General features: G+C 51.5%; 1 protein-coding gene across 1 annotated transcript in view; it reads right to left on the minus strand.

Annotated features, from left to right (window-relative positions):
- The window catches only part of LOC309863098 (epididymis-specific alpha-mannosidase-like), a gene marked incomplete at its 5' end in the record, with an annotated part of 31,937 nt that extends 15,868 nt beyond the window's left edge, over positions 1 to 16,069 (minus strand). The window contains 7 exons of the mRNA XM_082727587.1: positions 1,084 to 1,282; positions 2,731 to 2,908; positions 4,196 to 4,284; positions 5,058 to 5,248; positions 8,050 to 8,155; positions 13,987 to 14,133; positions 15,932 to 16,069. Coding sequence (XP_082583713.1) covers positions 1,084 to 1,282; positions 2,731 to 2,908; positions 4,196 to 4,284; positions 5,058 to 5,248; positions 8,050 to 8,155; positions 13,987 to 14,133; positions 15,932 to 16,069 — 1,048 coding nt within the window. The remainder of the gene's footprint in view (positions 1 to 1,083; positions 1,283 to 2,730; positions 2,909 to 4,195; positions 4,285 to 5,057; positions 5,249 to 8,049; positions 8,156 to 13,986; positions 14,134 to 15,931) is intronic.
- Between the last annotated feature and the right edge of the window lie 2,956 nt (positions 16,070 to 19,025).

Consider the following 19,025-nt stretch of genomic DNA (forward strand, 5'->3'; position numbering starts at 1 on the left):
CAGAGAGCCCAGGGTGGACCTGGGAAACCTGGATCAGCCCATGAGCCTAGGGCCTGGATAGGAGAGCAAGATGGGAGCCAAGTTGGCAGCATCCAGCTGACATAGGCCCTGAGCACTGGCATGTGACTCGGCGGCAATGGGGAGTCCGAGACAAGCCTGCAATCACTGGGGATCCACTGGCCACCCAGGGAGGTGGGATCGGGGAGAGCTGAGGGATCCCGTGTCTGCTGTGTGGACCTGCACATAGGGAATGACTCCTGACTAAGACTGGGTGGGAGGAGGGGGGCTGGGTGCCTCCTGGCAGCATGGCTGGGTCTCACAGGTTGTTGACTGTCCCTATAGTTCTTGCCTTCTGCCTTCTCCCAGGCTGGGGAGTGTCTCCATTCCCTGACCTTCTCCCACATGACCTGAACTCATCAGGAAGGGTAGCCCTGTGATCTGGGGAAAGGCTACAGGCTGTGTATGCTGTCCACAGCTGTCCACAGCTCCTCCAGCAGGCTGAGTGTCCTGGTCAGGCAGGACCTAGCTCTAAATCCCCAGTGACTCAGAGCAGGGACCAGGGATCACTGCACTTGTCCACTCTCCACACAAACATTGTCTCTCCTGGAGGGTTGCACCAAATCAAGCCCATTCAGAACACCTGCAGGACATTGCCCTATCTCCCCGCTCCTCGGTGTAGCCCCGCCCACTTCAGCATAGCCGCGCCCACACTCACGTAGCCTCCCCTACCTGGACTGTAACCACGCCCACAAGGAGGTAGTTACACGTGAACTGCAAGTGTAACCCCGCCCACATCAATCTGCCCCTCCCACCTCAACTGTAACCAAGCTCACAGCCTTGTAGCCCTCCTGGGTGAAGGCGGCCAAGGCCTTGTGGATGTGGAAATAGGAAGCTATGGAGCCCTTCTGTGACTGTAGTGTCAATCCTAGGATAGCTAGGTGGGACAGGGTGTGGGGGCGGGTGTGGGGAACAGGGGCCATCTCGGCCCCAGTGACCCTCAAAAGCTCCATCAGCACGGCAGAGCAGACTCGGTGGGCACCCTCCCCAGCACCAGATCTGCATCCAACCTGCACGGGGTCATACCTGAAGAATAAGGCAGGAAGTCTTGGTGTTCACGGACGTGCCAGGTGACATTGGTAGCTTGCAATGCACCGAAGTATTTGGCCAGCGTGGCGTACTCGACAGAGATGCCGAGTTTGGGTGTATTACTGTTGATGAATTCCAGCAGAGGGTCCATGTTTTCGAACTGCAGCGAGGCATTGAAGAACTGCTTGTCACACCCCTGCATGCAGGGACACAGCGCAAAACCTTGGAATTCCTCTGCAGAGCCCAGCCCAGGCAGAACCCAGCCCAGCCCTCATCATCCACATCAGGGGCCCTCCTGGCTCCCTGGCAGAACCTCCAACCAGCTCCCCAGGGGCATCCCTGCACCCACTTACCTTCCTTCCTCCCTTCTGTCCTGTCTTACTTCCTTCCTTCTTTCCTTCCTCTTTACTTTTTTTTTTTAATATAATTTTTTATTTTTTATAAACATATATTTTTTCCCCAGGGGTACAGGTCTGTGAATCACCAGGTTTACACACTTCACAGCACTCACCAAAGCACATACCCTCCCCAATGTCCATAATCCCTCTTTACTTTTTTCACTTTAAAATCTTGTTAGTTTTAAATCATACTGTACATTACATCTCCAGAGCATATTTCTTGTATAACTGGAAGTCTGCACCTTCAACCACCTTGCCCAGAGCCTCCTCCCTCACCCCTTAACTCCAGAGACTGCAAAACTTATCTCTTCATCTATGCTTTATGACTTTAGTATCACATTAAATGAGATCATGCAGTATTGGAATTCTCTGTCTGACTTATTTCTCCCCAGGGCCTTTTTAAAAGATCAACAGTATTACTATCCATCAATATCATTAATTATAACACCTGACAATTATGAATAACAGGGATAACAGCTATCACCCTCAATTACAGACCTTCTGTGCCCCTTTCCACAAGCAGTCAAGATGTAAGAAGACAGGCTAGGGAGTGCCCTGCTGGGGTCTGAGCATGAATCCCCATCCTAGCTGCCCCTCAATGTGGCTGTGCAGCCTCAAGACGATGCCTTGACCTCTCTGGTTCTCAGGTCCCTCATTTCCAAAATGGGATACCGGCCATGCCTGCATCCTAGGCCCATGAGGCATAGTAAGTGGATGAGACAAATATATCACATGGAAGTTGCCTGTGCCCTGGGGGTGCTCCACGAAAGAGAGCTCTGCATGTGATGGTGAGGAGGAAGACGTCCATGTCTAACACTGTCATGGGGCATGTCTCCTGTCAGCCCTAGATCAAGCCTGTGAGGCAGGACCTGTCATGATTCCTACTTCAGAGACAAGGAAACTGAGACCCATGAGGTAAGGCACACAACGACGGAGCAGGGGGCCAGGATTCCAGCCTAGGCCTCACATCCCAACACTGAGATGGAAAGATGAGGAGGAAGGAACTGAGGGGAGTTGACGGCTGGCATGGGCCAGGGGCTGTATTTCAGGTGGGAGAAGCTGGGAGAGTCCCAGGTGTTGGGAGGAGCTGTTGGAAGGGGTGAGGCCATGTGGTGTACAGGGAAGAGACAATGGCCCAGGGCTGATGATAGTAGCCCAGCCTGGCCCCTGAAGAGCGTGGTTGGGTGAGACTGGACAGGAGTCCAAAGCTGTGTTGGGGACACTAGGGTGTGGGACCCCACCTTACCCAGGGCCAGAGGAGATGTGATGTCTGGAACCAGGCAGCCCGTTCTTTCACATTGTCCACAAGAAGATCTACATAGTACTTCATGTTGTTCCAAGTGATGGGTGCAGACTTGGGTTGAAATAGCCTATTGGAGGGAGGCTCCGGGAAGACAGCCGAGCCATCCCAGTAAAAGCCTTCCCTGCAGGGGTGTAAAGGGTTAGCTGATTCCACCTTGAGAAGAGAGGAAGCTTGGGGTCCAGAAGGTCAGGCAGGGTGCAGCTGGACCCAGGCAGCTCCCCACTAAGCAGGGAGCCTGCTATGAGGCTCCATCCCAGGACCAAGGGATCATGACCTAACCTGAAAGCAGATGCTTCACCAACTGAGCCACCCAGATGCCCTCCTTCTCCTACCTGTGTGATGAGCAGCTCAATGCTGTCCCACAAGAGCACTGCGGAATGATGGGGTCAAACACACATGTCATGGTTGACCAGCTGTGTATCTTGAACACGGCCCCTTCCCTGGACCCACACTGCCTCATTCAACACATGGAGCCCACAGTCCGTGCCTCCCAACTTCCACCCCTGGGAATCTCATGGGATTCCTTTCATTTTGGGATTCTCAGGGACAATAAGATGACCATAAGACCTGGGTCTAAGGCCCCAAGTGGGGTGAGGCAAGAGAGGCACTGTGTCCCAGGGTGAATGGTAAGGGAGTGCTGAGTCTCCGTATGGGACATAGAGATAAGTTAATGTCCTATTTCAAAACTCAGACTTAATGCAAAGCAAATTGTCATGAACAGAAGCCCAACATTTCTCTAAGGACAAGGGCAGGATTCTGGATTTTCCCTCTTGCCTCAGGCTCCAGTTTGGTCCACATGGCAGAGAACCCAAGATCGACCCTGTGGGTCGACGCCCCCATTAGGGTCCTCCCTGCCTTACTCTGGGCTGCACAAGGTAACATAGGGTGGACCCTGGACCAGCCGCCAGGAGCTGCCACTTAGATCCTCTCAGCCTGTCTCCTCATCCATAAAATGTCCTGATGGTTGTCATGAAGGATAAAGGAAAGACATCAGTAGACAACACTGGGCTCAGGCCTGGCACAGAGCGGAGCCTGACAAACAGGAATGATCGGTCCTGAAGTCCGTGTCTGGCATCCCTCTCACCATCTGCCCTTCACCTTGCCTGTTCCAGGACCGGCAAGCCTGTTGCCCACAGCCTCCCAGATACAAAGGGCCAGAGTGGGTTGAACCCAGGGCCTCCCACCCGAAGAGCTCCAATGATGTGGAGACCTTGGAGCTGGCCACCCAAACCACCCAGACCCCGACACAGCTGACCACGGGCCAGTGTTGAGCGGCCCTGCCCCGGTTTCTCCTTCTGTAAGCTGGAGAGCTCAGAGCATCTGCCGAGGGGGTGGATGAAGAGTGGGCAGTGTCTGTGGTAATACAAGGAGGGTGCTTAGAACACGGGCTGCCCCGGGAGGTGCTCACGAGCAGTAGCTGTACTGGTCCAAGACGTGTGTGAAGATTTCCTGCTTAGCCGCCAGGGATGGGGACCCTCGCCACACGAACTGTAGACCCTGAAAACCCCAAGAAAACAGGATGAAGGCCCAGGGACAACACAGCTGCCCTGGCTCCACCTCCCCCAGCCCCACCTGGGCCTCCCTCCAGGTTTCAGGACTCCATCCCCTCTGCGGGCTCCTCTCAACTCCCTCGGACCACCCACAGCTTCATATGGTGGTAGAAACTGCCTTCCAGAAGGAGCCAGCCTGCTCCTGCACCCTTCCACCTCCAGCACCACTGTCTCTGCCAAGGCTCGCTAGAGAAGCTCATTCTGGCTCTGCTTGAATACCTCCTGGCACAGGGAGCTGCCTGCCTCTCACAAAGCCTGCAGTCTGTTGTTATTGCCCTCATGGTTAGAACCCGGTCTGGGTCACAAAGGACGGAGAAATCCTGCTTCTATTAAGTACTAGCCAGCGGGATGCTGGAACCACACGCATGTTCCCTGATTCTTCTGTGCCTCAGTTTCTGCGTGGGGGAAATGGGGAGGCCCCACCCAGGCCCAAGCAGCACAGAGTCAGCTGCGGGAGAAGTGGACCAATGTGGGAAGGGAACTCCATGCACGACATGGCCTGTGGTGGGGCTCAGGACGACATTGCTTCTCTCGCCCACTAGAACCCAAGTCCACTTTCATCTGCTGCTGCCCATGGCAGCCTGCATTTGTCTCAGACCACTCTTGCCTGAGTCATGCTGGAGAGAATACTCGTTCCTGCAGGGGCATGGGAGCAGGCCCTGCACAAAGAGGGATAAAGGGAGTGGCCAGAGACAGCAGCGCATGTGGCTAATGACTCACTTGGTTTTTCTGCATGGCACCCTTCAGGTCATAGTCGATCCGGGAGATGACGTGGGCATGGAAGCCCGCCAGGGCAAATAGGGTGGGGGTCGTAGCAGAGGCGCCAAAGGGGTCGACTTGCCAGGAGAACTGTGGCCGGATCCCAAAGGTTTCATATAAGAACCCGTGTCCTTCTGCAAAGAGAGCACCGCCTTGCTGGTGACAGGAGGGGGCCCCTTGCCACCTGCTCACTCAGGGTCCCTGCCCTTCCATGGGGCTAGAGTGTCATCTGGGGCTGGGCTGCAGGAGATCCTAACACAGAGGAGGCCACACCAGGATTCCCTGATGTTTCCTTCACTCGTCCATGACGTTAGAGTCACCACATGGGCCTGAGCCATTCCAGAGGACCCCAGGCCTGTTGGACAGAGCCATGAACAGACCAGAGGCCAGGCCAAGTCAGGAGAGAGGAGTGCTGCCAGATGTCAGTGGCTGAGAAGGTCGGGGTCTGAGGCACCCGGGAGGGCATGAGGACGAGCCAGGGTGTACGGACCTGGCATGGGATTTCAGGCCCTCAGAGACAGCAGGGGGAGGAGGCAGAGGGTGATCAAGAAGCAGAGGAGACCAGGAGGGAGCAGTGGAGGCAAGGGAAGATCTGGGGATTGTGGGTCAGGGATTATGAGGGAGTGGACAATAGCATCTCAGGAGAGAGGGCAGGTAGTACAAAGAAGAGCCCTCTCTATAGACAGGGAGCCAGAGCCAGGCAGACCTGATTGCTGCCTGTTCAGTATCCCCTTCTCCTGCACTCAGAGAATCTTCACTTTGTTCAAGGGGTGCCATCCCCACCCCAAAGGATGAATTGCCATTGGTCTCAGCTGCTCGTGGCGAGTTCATTCCCCTCTGGCATACTTGTTTTCTCAGCCTGGTTGGAAGCCAGAGGTAGAGGTGGTCATGGACCCCAGTTGGAGCCAAAAAGATGTGTGCCTTAAGCTTGGTTTGCTTTGGGGAAGATTTCCCACCTTCATTAAAAACAGCAAGTCAGATTGGCTGAAGGAGAGAAGTGAGCTGGTAGAAATCGGAGGGGGAGACGAACCATGAGAGACTGTGTCCTCTGAGAAACAAACTGAGGGTTTGGGAAGGGAGGGGTGAGGGATTGGGATAGCCTGGTGGTGGGTATTAAGGAGGGCACGTATTGCATGGAGCACTGGGTGTGGTGCATAAACAATGAATCTTGGAACACGGGGAAAAAAATTAAGTTAAAAAAAAAAAAAAAAAACAGCCAGGGGCACCTGGGTGGCTCAGTGGGTTAAAGTCTCTGCCTTCGGCTCAGGTCTTGATCCCCAATTCAGGGATCGAGTCCCACATAGGGCTATCTGCTCAGTAAGGAGCCTGCTTCCTCTCTCTCTCTCTCTCTCTCTCTCTCTCTCTCTGCCTTCTTCTCTGCCTACTTGTTATCACTGTCTGTCAAATAAATAAATAAAACCTTAAAAAAAAAAAAAAACAAAGACTCAAGTCGCTGCTCCTCAGGTTCCTGGCCCTCTAGCCCAAAGCACCCCCAAGCCCCAAATGAAGAGGTGATTACTGAAGGAAACTGCTAATTATCCCATGGACCGGGGTCCTCCTACTTCTTCTAGTCTCAGAAGCCCACCCTCCCTGTCAGCTTCAGCAGGTGCAGAGTCCCTAGGCTAGACCCCGCCTTCCAAGATACGTGGCTCTCCCTGACCAATGGGCTGTGAGCTCAGTGTTGGAGGCCATTCCCCAGCATCTCTTGAGGGCCCTTTGGGTCACGTGACTGCATCCTGACCAATGAGACAGGAGAAGGACATTTGGCCTACATCCCATAGTATCCCTGCAGGCCAAAGACAGACTGGGAGTAGGGGTTTGGGACCTCACCGAGAGCTAGTGGTAGATAATCCCTGGACCGGAGGGGCCCGGATGGTCACAGGTGTGTCCCCTCCTCCTGGCCAGACCTTTCACTTCTTTGCACTGCAGTGGTGGCGCCCAAGAGCCTGATCCATGACGTGCTCTCCCACTCAGGATTCAGTGGGTGTGCAGCTCTCGCTCAGGGACCTGCCCTCATCTCACCTCTGTGGGGGGTCCCAGCTGGGGAGCTGGCCCCTCAGCGAGTGGAAGGACGGGGCGGCGGCCACGTTCAGCTTTCCCTGGTCACCGAGTGCTGCGGGCAGGTCCCTCTCCCTCCAGAGAAGTGTCAGGTCTCAGACTAAGGTGGGGGTGGGCGGCCCTCAAGGGCAGGGTTACGGGGCCCCCTCCATTCCCTCCCTCCCCGGCGGGCAGCCTGCAGGGGCCTGTCATGGCAAAGAGACACCTCAGAGCGAGGAGGAGGGCCCGTGCCTCTGCCCACTGATGTGCTAGAGGACGGGTGGTGATGACAGGGGAGGTGGCGGCGGTTGGGTGGGGTGCGGATGGGGCTGTGCATTCAGGACGCTGGTGGTAATGACATTGGAAGTGATGATGGTGGTCATCATGATGGTGACACAGGTGGTATACATGGTGCTGTGGCTGTCAGTGTGGATGGGGAGAGGGTGTCAATGCAGGTGGTGGCCTGAGTAACAGAAGCAGAGAGGGGGGCCTCACTGGTGCAGGTGGTGTTGTGTGTACTGGTGGGAATGACGGGGATGGCATCTAACCCTCACTGTTTATCTCCTGGGAGCCACGGGCTCTACTTCATGTGCCCCCAAGGAATTGTCCCAATTTGATCCTCACAAGGGACCTCCCAATTTGGTCCCTCACAGGTGAGGGAGGCTGTGCCATCAAACTCCTTTGGGCCATGAGGAAAGGGAGGTCCAGGGAGGGGATGTCCCTTGCCCAGGGTCCTGGGGCTGGGAATGCACAGACACAGGATAGATCCAGGTCATCTGGTCTCGAGACCACACACTCACGTGGCCTCAGTGTCCTGCTCAGAGGGAAAGACCGGTCCAGAGCTGGGGTTCAGGAACCCAGTCCTAGTGTGTTTGGAGGCCCCAGGATAACCTGAGGTGGGGAAGGGGGACCTAACCTGTGAGCTGCAGAATCTGGTCATCAAAGTGAGTCACGGCCTCGTCATGCATGACCTGGCCCCCGATAACAAACTCCAGGCGTCTTGTGGCCAGGAGATGGCGGACCTTGGTGACAAGCAGAGAGAACAAAGCCAGGTTAGAACCCCAGAGTTGGGCTGGGTCTGTGGGGACATGACTCCGGTGTCTCATGGTGCCTTCCCCCACACCCACATGTGCATTCATTTTGCAAGAGCAGCAGGTCAGACCTGCCTCCCAACATCCACACCAGCACCTGACCCATGGTTGCTACTTGATCTGTGTTACCTCCACCTGAAACTACCTGTAGCTCTGACTCTACTTCTGTCTCTACCGCCATATCTACCTCTGTATCTACCTCTTTGTCTACCTTTTCCTCTGTCTCCATGTCTGTATCTATATCTGTTAAATTGTCACTGCTGGAATAACTTCAGATGTATCAAAAACTTGCAAAAATTGTGCAAACAGTTCCTGTGGATCCCTTCCCCTGTTTTGTTCGCTGTGAACTTTCTTTACCTATTTGCCATAGAGCTCCCATATCTCCTTATAACCTGGTACAGTTTTCTCTAAGCCATTCAGAAGTACCAGTTGGACATAGAACACCTGCTCCTTATTCCCTCACTGTGTGTTTTGTCAGGACAGAGTAATTATAGCCATAGTACAATTCTCAAAATTAGGACACTTACCATTAATGCAACACTGTAGCTAATCCAGACTTCATCCAAATGTTTCCAGTTGTTCAATGAATGCCCTGTTACTGGTATGGGGCTCAGTCCAGAATGGGGCCCAGCCTCCCCTGTCATGTCTCATCATTGTCCTATACAGGACATTGTCCTATACAATGTCCTATACACTTCTTCAACCCCTATGTCCTCTTGCTTGGCTTGATCATTTTGGGGATTACAGGCCAGGCATGTTGGAGAGTGTCCTCCTGCTTGTGTTGCCTCATGACTGGATGGTATTTTTTATAAACTCTTTAAACTTTAAATTCAATTAATTAACATATTATGTATTATTAGTTTGAGAGGTAGAGGTCAATGATTCATCAATGTTATAAAACACCCAGTGCTCATTACATCACATGCCCTTCTTAATGCCCATCATCCCATTAACCCATTCCCCACACGCCCTCACCTGAGCAACGCTCACTCAGCTGGTTTCCTATGATTAAGAGTCTTTAATGGTTTGTCTTCTTCTCTGATTTTGTCTTATTTTATTTTTTTCCTCTCTTCCCCATGATCCTCTGTTTTGTGTCTTAAATCCCACATATGAGTGAGATCATATGATAATTGTCTTTCTCTGACTGATTTATTTCTCTTAGTGTATTACCCTCTAGCTCCACCCACACCATTGCAAATGGCAAGATTTCATTTTTGATGGCTGAGTAGTATTCATGTGTGTGTGTGTGTGTGTATACACCACATCTTCTTTATCCATGCATCTATTGATGGACATCTAGGTTCTTTCCATAGTTTAACTGTTGTGGACATTGCTGCTATAAACATTGGGGTGCACATGCCCCTTTCGATCACTACATTTGTATCTTTAGGGTAAATTCCTAGTAGTGTCAGTTCTGGGTCATAAGGTAGCTCTATTTTCAACTTTTTGAGGAACCTCCATACTGTTTTCCAGAGTGGCTGTACCAGCTTGCATTCCCACCAACAGTGTAGGAGGGTTCCCCTCATCAACACTGTTCCCCTCATCAACATCTGTTGTTTCCTGTCTTATTAATTTTAGCCATTCTGACTGGTGTGAGGTGGTATCTCACTGTGGTTTTGATTTGTATTTCCTGATATCAAGTGATGTTAAGCACTTTTTCATGCGTATTGGCCATTTGTATGTCTCCTTTGGAGAAATATCTGTTCATGTCTTCTGCCCATTTCTTGATTGGATTATTTGTTCTTTGGTTTTGAGTATGATACATTCAATATAGATTTTGAATACTAGCCTTTATCTGATATGTCATGCAAATATCATCTCTCATTCTCTCAGTTGTCTTTTGGTTTTGTTGACTGTATCCTTTGCTGTGCAAAAGCTTTTTGTCTTTAAAAAAAAAAAAAACTTTTGTCTTGACGATATACCAATAGTTCATTTGTGCCTTTGCTTCCCTTGCCTTTGGAGACATGTCTCCCAAGAAGTTGACATGGGTGAGGTTGCAGAAGTTGCTGCCTGTGTTCTCCTCTTTTGATGGGTTCCTGTCTCACATTTAGAGCTTTCATCTATTTTGAGTCCATTTGGATGGACTCAAAAGTATGGTGTAAGGGAATGGTCCAGTTTCGTTCTTCTGCATATGGCTATCCAATTTTCCCAACACCATTTACTAAAGAGACTGTCTTTTTCCCTTGGATATTCTTTCCTGCTTTGTTAAAGTTTAGTTGACCATAGAGTTGGGGGTTCATTTCTAGGCTCTCTATTTTGCTGCATTGATCTATGTGCCTGTTTTTGTGCCAGTACCATACTGTCTTGATGATTACACCCTGTAATAGAGCTTAAAGTCTGGAATTGTGATGCCACTGGCCTCATAGAATGAGTCCAAAAGTTTTCCTTCCGTTTCTATTTTTTGAAGCACCTTTAGAAGAACAGGTATTAATTGTTCTTTAAATATTTGGTAGAATTCCCCCAGAAAGCCATTCAATCCTGGACTCTTGTTTATTGGGAGATTTTTGATGGCTGCTTCAATTTCCTTGCCAGTTTTGGGTCTGTTCGAGTTTTCTGTTTCTTCCTGTTTCAGTTCTGGTAGTTCATATGTTTCTAGAAATGCATCCATTTCTTCCTGATTACCTAATTTGTTGGTGTATAGTTGTTCATAATATGTTCTTAGAATTGTATTTCTTTGGTGTTGGTTGTGATCTCTCCTCTTTTGTTCATGATTTTATTTATTTGGGTCCTTTCTCTTTTCTTTTTGGTGTGTCTGGCCAGGGATTAATCAATCTTAATTCTTTCAGAGAATCATTTCCTAGTTTCCTTGATCTGTTCTACTGTTCTTTTGGCATCTAGTTCATTGATTTCTGCTCTAATCTTTATTAATTCTCTCTTTCTGGGTTTGGGCTTTATTTGGTGTTCTTTCTCCAGCCCCTTTAGGTGTAAGGTTAGCTTCTCTATTTGACAACTTTCTTGTGCCTTGAGAAAGGTCTGTAGTGTTATATACTCCCCTCTTAGGACTGCCTTTGTTGCATCTCAAAGTTTTTGTTTTTGCTTTTGTTTCTAAATATTTTATTTATTTATTTGACAGAGACAGAGAAAGCAAGAGAGAGGATATACAAACAGAGGTACTGAGAGAGGGAGAAGCAGACTTCCCACAGAGGAGGGAGTCTAATGTGGGGCTTTGTCTCAGGACCCTGGGTTCATGACCTGAGTCAAAGGCAGATGCTTAATATCTGAGCCTCCCAGGTGCTCTGCATCTCAAAGGTTTTGAACAGTTGTGTTTTCATTTTCATTTGTTTCCATGAATTTTTTAAAATTCTTCTTTAATTTCTTGGTTGACCCATGCATTCTTTGCTAGGATGCTCTTTACCCTCCATGTTTTTTAATTCTTTCCTTCTCCTCTCCATCTCCCCATGTCTTCCATGTTATTCCTTATGCTCCACAAATAAGCAAAACCATATGATAATTGACTCTCTCTTCTTGACTTATTTCACTCAGCATAATCTCTTCCAGTCCTGTCCATGTTGATACAAAACTTGGGTATTCCTGGTGGTGCCTGGGTGGCTCAGTGGGTTAAGCTTCTGCCTTTGGCTCAGGTCATGATCCCTGGGTCCTGGGATCAAGCCCCACATCAGGCTCTCTGCTCAGTGGTGAGCCTGCTTCCCCGCCCCCACCCCCGCCTGCCTCTCTGCCTACTTGTGATCTCTTTGTCAAATAAATAAAAATTAAAAAAAAAAAAAAACTTGGGTATTCCTTCCAAATTTCCTCTTGAGAGTGAGTTCCTGTTTCAAAGCATTGTGGTCTGAACATTCACAGGGAATTATTCCATTCTTTTGGTACCAGTTGAGACCAGATTTGTGACCCTGTATGTGATCTATTCTAGAGATTGTTCCAGGTGCAGTTCAGAAGAATGTGTATTCTCTTGCTTTAGGATGGAAGTCTCAGAATGTATCTGTAAAGCTCATCTGATCCAGTGGGTCATTCAAGGACCTTGTTTCCTTGCTAATCTTCGATGACCTGTCCATTGTAGTGAGGGAGGTGTTCAAGTTGCCTAAGATTACAGTATTATTATCTATGTGTTTCCTTAATTTTGTTTTAATTGGTTTATATAATTAGCAGCTCCCATGTTTGGGGCATAAATATTTACAATGGTTAGATCTTGTTAGATAGACACTTTAATTAAAATATAGTGTCCTTCCTCATCTCTTATTTCAGTCTTTGGTTTAATATATAATTTGTTGGATATAAGGATTGCCACCCCAGCTTTCTTTTGATATCCGTTAGCATAATAAATGGCTTTCCACCCTCTCACTTTCAATCTGGAGACGACTTACAGTCTAAAATGAGTCTCTTGCACACAGCATATCAATGGGTCTTGCTTTTTTGGCTGATAAGTATTTTTTAAATAAATGAAAGAATGGAGGGATGGGCAGTAAGGAGAGACAGTGGTGGTGAGTCCAGTGCATTCTTTGGATACTGTAGTTTCCATTTGCTTTCAGGACTATCAGGGTCCTGATATGATTATGATTACTGAATCATTGAATTATTGAATTATTGAACCATTGAATTATTGAATATTATATTATGAATATATGATTATTCACTCCAAGATGATTGAATGGGCTCCTGCTGCATACTGTTTTACACAAGCACCTACCACATCCCAGGCACTTTCCAGACACTGGGGGTTCATAGGAGCAAGTAGAGAAAAGTCCCTGCTTCCAGGGAGCCATGCCATGAGTGGTCTGCCCAGGACTCTGCTGGGTCACATCCCTCCTCAAGGATGAGGAGAGACATTTGGGTTTGGGGTGTCTCCATAGAGGGCAGCCCACCCCTGGACACCTTGAGAGACCCACTTCACTCAGACCTGCCAGGCTCAGTGTCCCACCCATCCAGTATCAGCTCTGTTTCCATGGGCCATTCACCTACCCTCTTTGAACCAGAACCATCTGTGCAGCATGGAGTAACTAGCCCCACCATACACCCTGTTGGGAGGACGTGGTGATATGGACCGTAAAAAGTAGAAGCCAGCTCCTGGCACTTGGCCAGCGCCCACACCATGCAAGTTTCCTTCTTATGACTCCACAAGGTGCAGGTTCAAGACACCCCTCAAGTAGGATCCAGTGAAGTCTTCCCTTCACCTTCTCAGCTTTGCCACTTGGGCAAGTCTCTCACCTCTCTGTCAGTGACCATTCTAGAGGAAGGTGAATGTCAGGGAGGGGACCAAGTCCACAGTGTCCTCCCAGGTTCATACATCCTGCATTCATCAGAACCCAGCAGACCTGAGGAGGGGGAGGTCACTCCCATTCACACAGGCAGGACCTACAGCTCACAGAATGCACCTCTGCCTGAGGTTGGAATGAATCCCAGGTTGGCCCACCCCTTGGAGACTGGCTTCCCAGGGCCTCTCTAACCCTGCACCCCATGATGCCTTCTGTGACCCACTTTAAATGCAGGCACTGGGGCACCCTGGGCAGGGTGGCCAGCTGCAAGCCACAGGGCCATGCAGATGGTAGATGAAATGGGAGGTGGGGTCCAAAGAGACCCCATTCCACACAAGATGAGTGCAGGGCTGACTTGTTAGAGCGCCATTTCACACCAACAGCCACAAAAGCAGATAAAACCAAACCCATCCTTTGGGCTGGGCTGAGCACAAACCAGAGCTGAACAAGTCATGTGTGCACCTGGCCTGGGAGCTTCAGACCACAGAGCCCCGGACACAGGGCTTCCCTGCCTGGGCATCCCTCCCTCCCAGAAGCCCCTGCAGACAGCAATACCTGGTGTTTCTGCCTGTCCGAGGCGATGCCATCCCACCATAGCCGGAAGTACTCCTGCTCCACGGCGATAAAGCAGCGATGCTCCTGGAGCATGAGCTCCTGCACCACGGAGGTATACACGTTGGATGCATAGGCCTGTAGGCTTTCCTGTGGAGGGGGCACCCCATCACACCAGCCCCTATGGATGATCCCGGAGGCTTGGCCCCAAGGATCCAGGACTACAATCCCCATGACACAGGGTCCCTGGACCCTACAACTCCCTTCGGGCATCTGCCCTGGGCTCTTCTTCTCTTCCTCCTTTGCCACTCCAACAGAGACCCAAGGGGACTGCTCTGTGCTGGACACACAGTGCCAGCTGGCCCTGAGACAGTGGTATGACTTTCCCGCCTCTGATGAGATCCTGCTGTTCTAGGGAGAGAGGTGATGTTCCAGACCATGACACAGGATGTGCCCAGGGGACAGAGACAGCTTCCCCAAGGGGCAGGGTAGCTGGCCCTGAGGGTGCAGTAGGGAGGCATCCCAGTGAAGTCATAGGGTGACAGGGAGGAGGTCCAGGGACCCCATGGGGCCTGCCTGGGCTGAGATGAGAGGCACTGATGTTGAGAACTGAGATGGAGAGGAGCCACTCCTGGCCCCACGAGTGGTCATGGGCATCTCCTGACCTACCTCCCCCAGGCTAGAGGCTCCTCGGGACTAGCCATAGCTGCTTCCTATATGTGTCTTCAGGCTGGCACAAGGTGGTGTCCAGAGGGGCTCCTTAATGAAATGTAAAGATCCCTGGCAGGGAGGCCTCAGAAAGAGGGGTCATTCCTGCATTCCCTCTTGCAAAACCCCAACGCTTTCCGGGCTTCAGTTTTCTCTTCTGTAACTGGGGGCACCAAGCATGCTTCCCCACCATTCAGCAATCTCCACAGGCAGCAGAGTGTCCCCCCAGACGCTGTCCAGTGTGTCCCAGAACTGGACTCCACACGCCTCCCCCAGCATCAGATTCTCTTGCTGAGTCTCTCTCCAGCTGCCCCTCAAAAATGTCCTCAGAAAAGTTACTGTATCCTTAATCCCAGAGAGTGTTTGTTCTCTTCTGGGTTTCCTTCCTGTTCCCACAAAAGAGCTGGAGGTGGCCTGGGTGATAATATGCAGTCACCTGACCCAGGATCCTGAGCAAATCTTGGTCTCTTCCTGATCCTTTTCCTGCCTTCGTTCCTTCTTGCAGGCATTCATTCCTGTACTTCTTCATACCTGCATTCATTCAGTCCTGTGTTCATTCATTCATTCATTCGTTTGTTCATTCCCCCATTCATTCACTCACTCAGCAATAGCTGGTGCACCTCTTCTGTCTGTCAGGGTGGTGAGAACACGCCAGGAAATATAACGTAAGAAGCCCTTGGCCTGTGAAGCTAGCCTTCTGGTGGGGACAAGGGACCAACACCAACCCCCCTACCAAATGTGCATGGAAGGGAGGAGGGAAGGGAATAAGGGAACACACAGGGATGCCAGGAAGGCCCCACCAGAAAATGTTTTTTGTGGAGGCACACACAGGTTGGGGGGCTCTAGGACAAGCCGGCTTGTTGGAGGAAGGTCTTCTGGGAAGAGGGAACAGCTCATGCGAAGGGTCGGAGACCTGTACCATCCTACAGAAGGGGGACATGAGGCTCAGAACGGGATCAGAGCCCACCCGTGGTGTCCCAGTCATGGACTGCGACCATGGCCTGAGTCAGGCCCATGTATCTTCACCTGACTATCCCTTGCACGGATGGGGAAACTGAGGCCATAGACGGAGCCAAGCAGCCCAAGTGAGCCTCCCTGGTCTCCAGCAGAGTCAGGTCATAACCTAGGTTGCTGCCTTGAGGTTGTCAGCCAATACCAGGCTTCAAATCCACCCTGGGATCTGGCAGGGAAAAGGAAGTTGATCTCCAGGGGTTCTGGGGGATGGTGAATGGGCACCTACCTGCACAGTGTAGATCCAGCCCACATCCATGTGACTGTGGGGAACCATGAAGACCCTGATGGGCTCCATGGGCTGGGCCACCAGGAACCGCAGTACCACCAGCTGTGTGAGAATGGGAAGCCAGCCAGGCAGCCCCATCCCAGTGGCTGGTGGGCAAGGGCTACTGCTGGCCATCACTTGCTGTCCACTGGTGACTGGCCCCGTAGCAGAGAACAGTGCTCCTGACCCATGGGGAGGTGGGGACAGGAGCAGGAGGAGTGGCACTCGCAGCAATGTTGTCACCTGAGCCAGAAGAGGGGGTGGCTCTTGGACATCACTATTTGGTGCTCCACCCCCATCACCAGTGTCTGGGCACTGATGTCAAATTTTTTTAATTGTTTTATTTAAATTCAATTATTTAACCTATAACGTGTTCACCCAGTGGTCGTCACATCATGTGCCCACCTTGATGCCCATCACCCAGTTACCCCATCTCTCCACTCACCTCCCCTCCAGCAACCCGCAGTTTGTTCCTAGAGTTTTTGCTAGAGTCTTTTGGGTTGTCTTCCTCTCAGATTTCGTTTTCTTTTATTTTTCCAACCCTTCCCCTATGATCCTGTTGTTTTTTTTTTCTTAAATTCCACATATCAGTGAAATCCCATGGTAATTGTCATTCTCTGATTGGCTTATTTCGCTTAGGATAAACCAGTGCTGTCCACTTCTCACCAGACTCCCAAATACCATGTGCCCCAGGGCAGTGGTCACAGTGTGCTCTACCCCAGAGACTTGTCTGGAGGAAGCCAGCAGCCACATCGTGGGTCACTGCAGCCTTCTGTGCAAGGGACACACAGGGGGGAGCTCTGTCCTGCCCACAGCCAGCACCAGCTCAGCAGCCCCAAGAGCCAGCCACAAGCTAGCCATTCCTCTGGCCCAGCCCCAGCTTCAGGAGTCCATGCTGAGTCCTCACTGTAACCTCAGGAAGGACAGGGAGCGAGAAACATCCTGCTAATAACTCCTGAATGCTTCACCCCAGAAACTCGGGTGCTAATGGGTATTTGAGGCTGCTTGAAGTCCCTCATCCTCAAAACAGTGCCAATCCTCTATCCCAGCGTCCAGTGACCAGGAGCCACCTTGGGGAAGGGATGGAGGAATCCTTTCCATAGGGTCCTGCTGGGCCCTTGCAGCCTCCTTCCTCCCAGGGACGAGCTCTCCTTCCATCAGAGGGTTTTGGGTTTGGAACCTGGGCAAGGAATCCAGATGTGTCATTGGTGTGACTACCCTCAGCTTCTGGACTCAGCGATCCTCATGGCCCCAGAGAGGTCATGCAGATGGTGTGTGGTTCACCTGTCCATCTATTTTCCCACATGAGTGCTGTGTACTATCACCTCCATGGCTTACAGTGGTCCCATGCCATGCCGACCTCCACGTGTTCCCATGGATCGACCTAACTTTGCTTCTGACGGCTCTGTGCAGTCACCTGACCTCTTAATTCTGTGTTGGGTGATCCCCACCCCCACCCCAAGCTAGCAGCCCACCTAGGTCTGCCATGGTCTCAATCATCAAGGAGGCCTGGAGGGAGCTGCCCATCTCTGAGCTCTCAGTGATGCTGGTGCTTGAGAAATGGGGCCTCCGGAGAGCACTGTCCCCTGAAGGGATCTCTCACCTATAAACACTATCATCCCGAACGCCCATGTCCACCTGTCTGCATCTCTGATCCCTCTTCTTCCCTCTGTCTGGGCATCTCCTCTCCTCCCTGAGTGGTCTTCGCCCTCTCCACCCTCCCGAGCGGCTTGTGTGAGCCACAGCCCCTGCATGATGGTCCTCACGGCGGCGGCATAATCTCCTGAAACAGCCAACACAAGATCCCTCAGCCTGGACTCCAACACCGACGTGTGCCCGTCAGGCTCTGGAGGCTGGAAGCTGCCAGGGCTGGGGACAGGGTTAGGATGGCCTGTGTGACCCTGTCAGAGCCCCGGCTCTCCTCGACTCAGCGGCTGGCATTGGCACCCCAGAGAGGCTGCCAAGGAGGAATGAAACTTTCTGGCAACAGACTTGGGTGGGCCCAGCCGCAGGAAGCTATTTCAGTTTCTGGATTCTGTGGCTTCAGTCACTAATAGCACATTGTTGTCAGGAACAAGCCAGCAGGAGACGTGTTTTCCCCGCTCCAGTGAGATGCCCCCAGACACTGCACATTTGAGTCAAAGCTCTGGAAAAAGAATGCAGGGTGCTGGCAGCTCCCTGGTGGCAAAGGGAACATGTCCCCGGTGTCACACCTGGGTTCTCTGGCCGGTGACTCCTGATCCGGCCACCACTGCACACAAAGGTGCCCAGGACTTGTTCTGGGCAATTAGAAAAAGGAACATCCTGAACGTTCCTTGTGGGGGTTGCAGACGGGCACCCCGCACCATGGCCAAGTGAATCCTGTGAACTCAGTGTTGTCTGTCCTCTGGAGCAGCTGGGACAGGCCTGGAGGCCTAGGTTGTTTCATGGTCAATGTGCCTGGGAGCTGCCTCCAGTGCCAATGACCTCCCTGGCCGGCAGCCTTGACCATGGAATCCTGCCTCCAATCTTCCATAGCTCCCAGTGTCTCCCCACCAGACCCTGATTCCCTGCCCAAGTCCTAGAGCCTTTCAGAAGTGGCCCCACCCTGCCTTTATGGCCTCACTTCCCAATCCCTACAAATGCATCCTTCCCTTAGCTGTTGCCAGCCCCCGCTGTCCCCATCCTCATGACACTTGTCCTCTGCTGTCCTGGCTGCCATGGCTCCTTCAGCTGCAGTGAGCTGGCTTCCTCCCTCCACTGGTGCTCTATGGCCAGATCCTCCCTGCACTTCAAGCCCTTTCCTGCCTCAGGCCCTTTGTATGTGCCATTTCATTGGTGAAGAAGCAGCTCCCTCCACTTTCCAGCTGGCTGGAAATTGTCTGACAGACACTTTCCATGGCCTCCCACGCCTCCTCCATAGATTCAGTCTGTTTATGAGTCCACGTCCATGTGTGTGCAGTTAATTTCGTCCTCACCCACAGCTCACCCCACTAGGAGGCTCAGTAGGTCCCCTGCAGGACCCAGAACCTGGGATAAGGAAGAGCTCTCTCTTCTTGAAGAGCATGTGATGTTA

The sequence above is a fragment of the Mustela nivalis genome (genome assembly GCF_964662115.1).
Source record: "Mustela nivalis genome assembly, chromosome: 4".
Lineage (NCBI taxonomy): Eukaryota > Metazoa > Chordata > Mammalia > Carnivora > Mustelidae > Mustela > Mustela nivalis.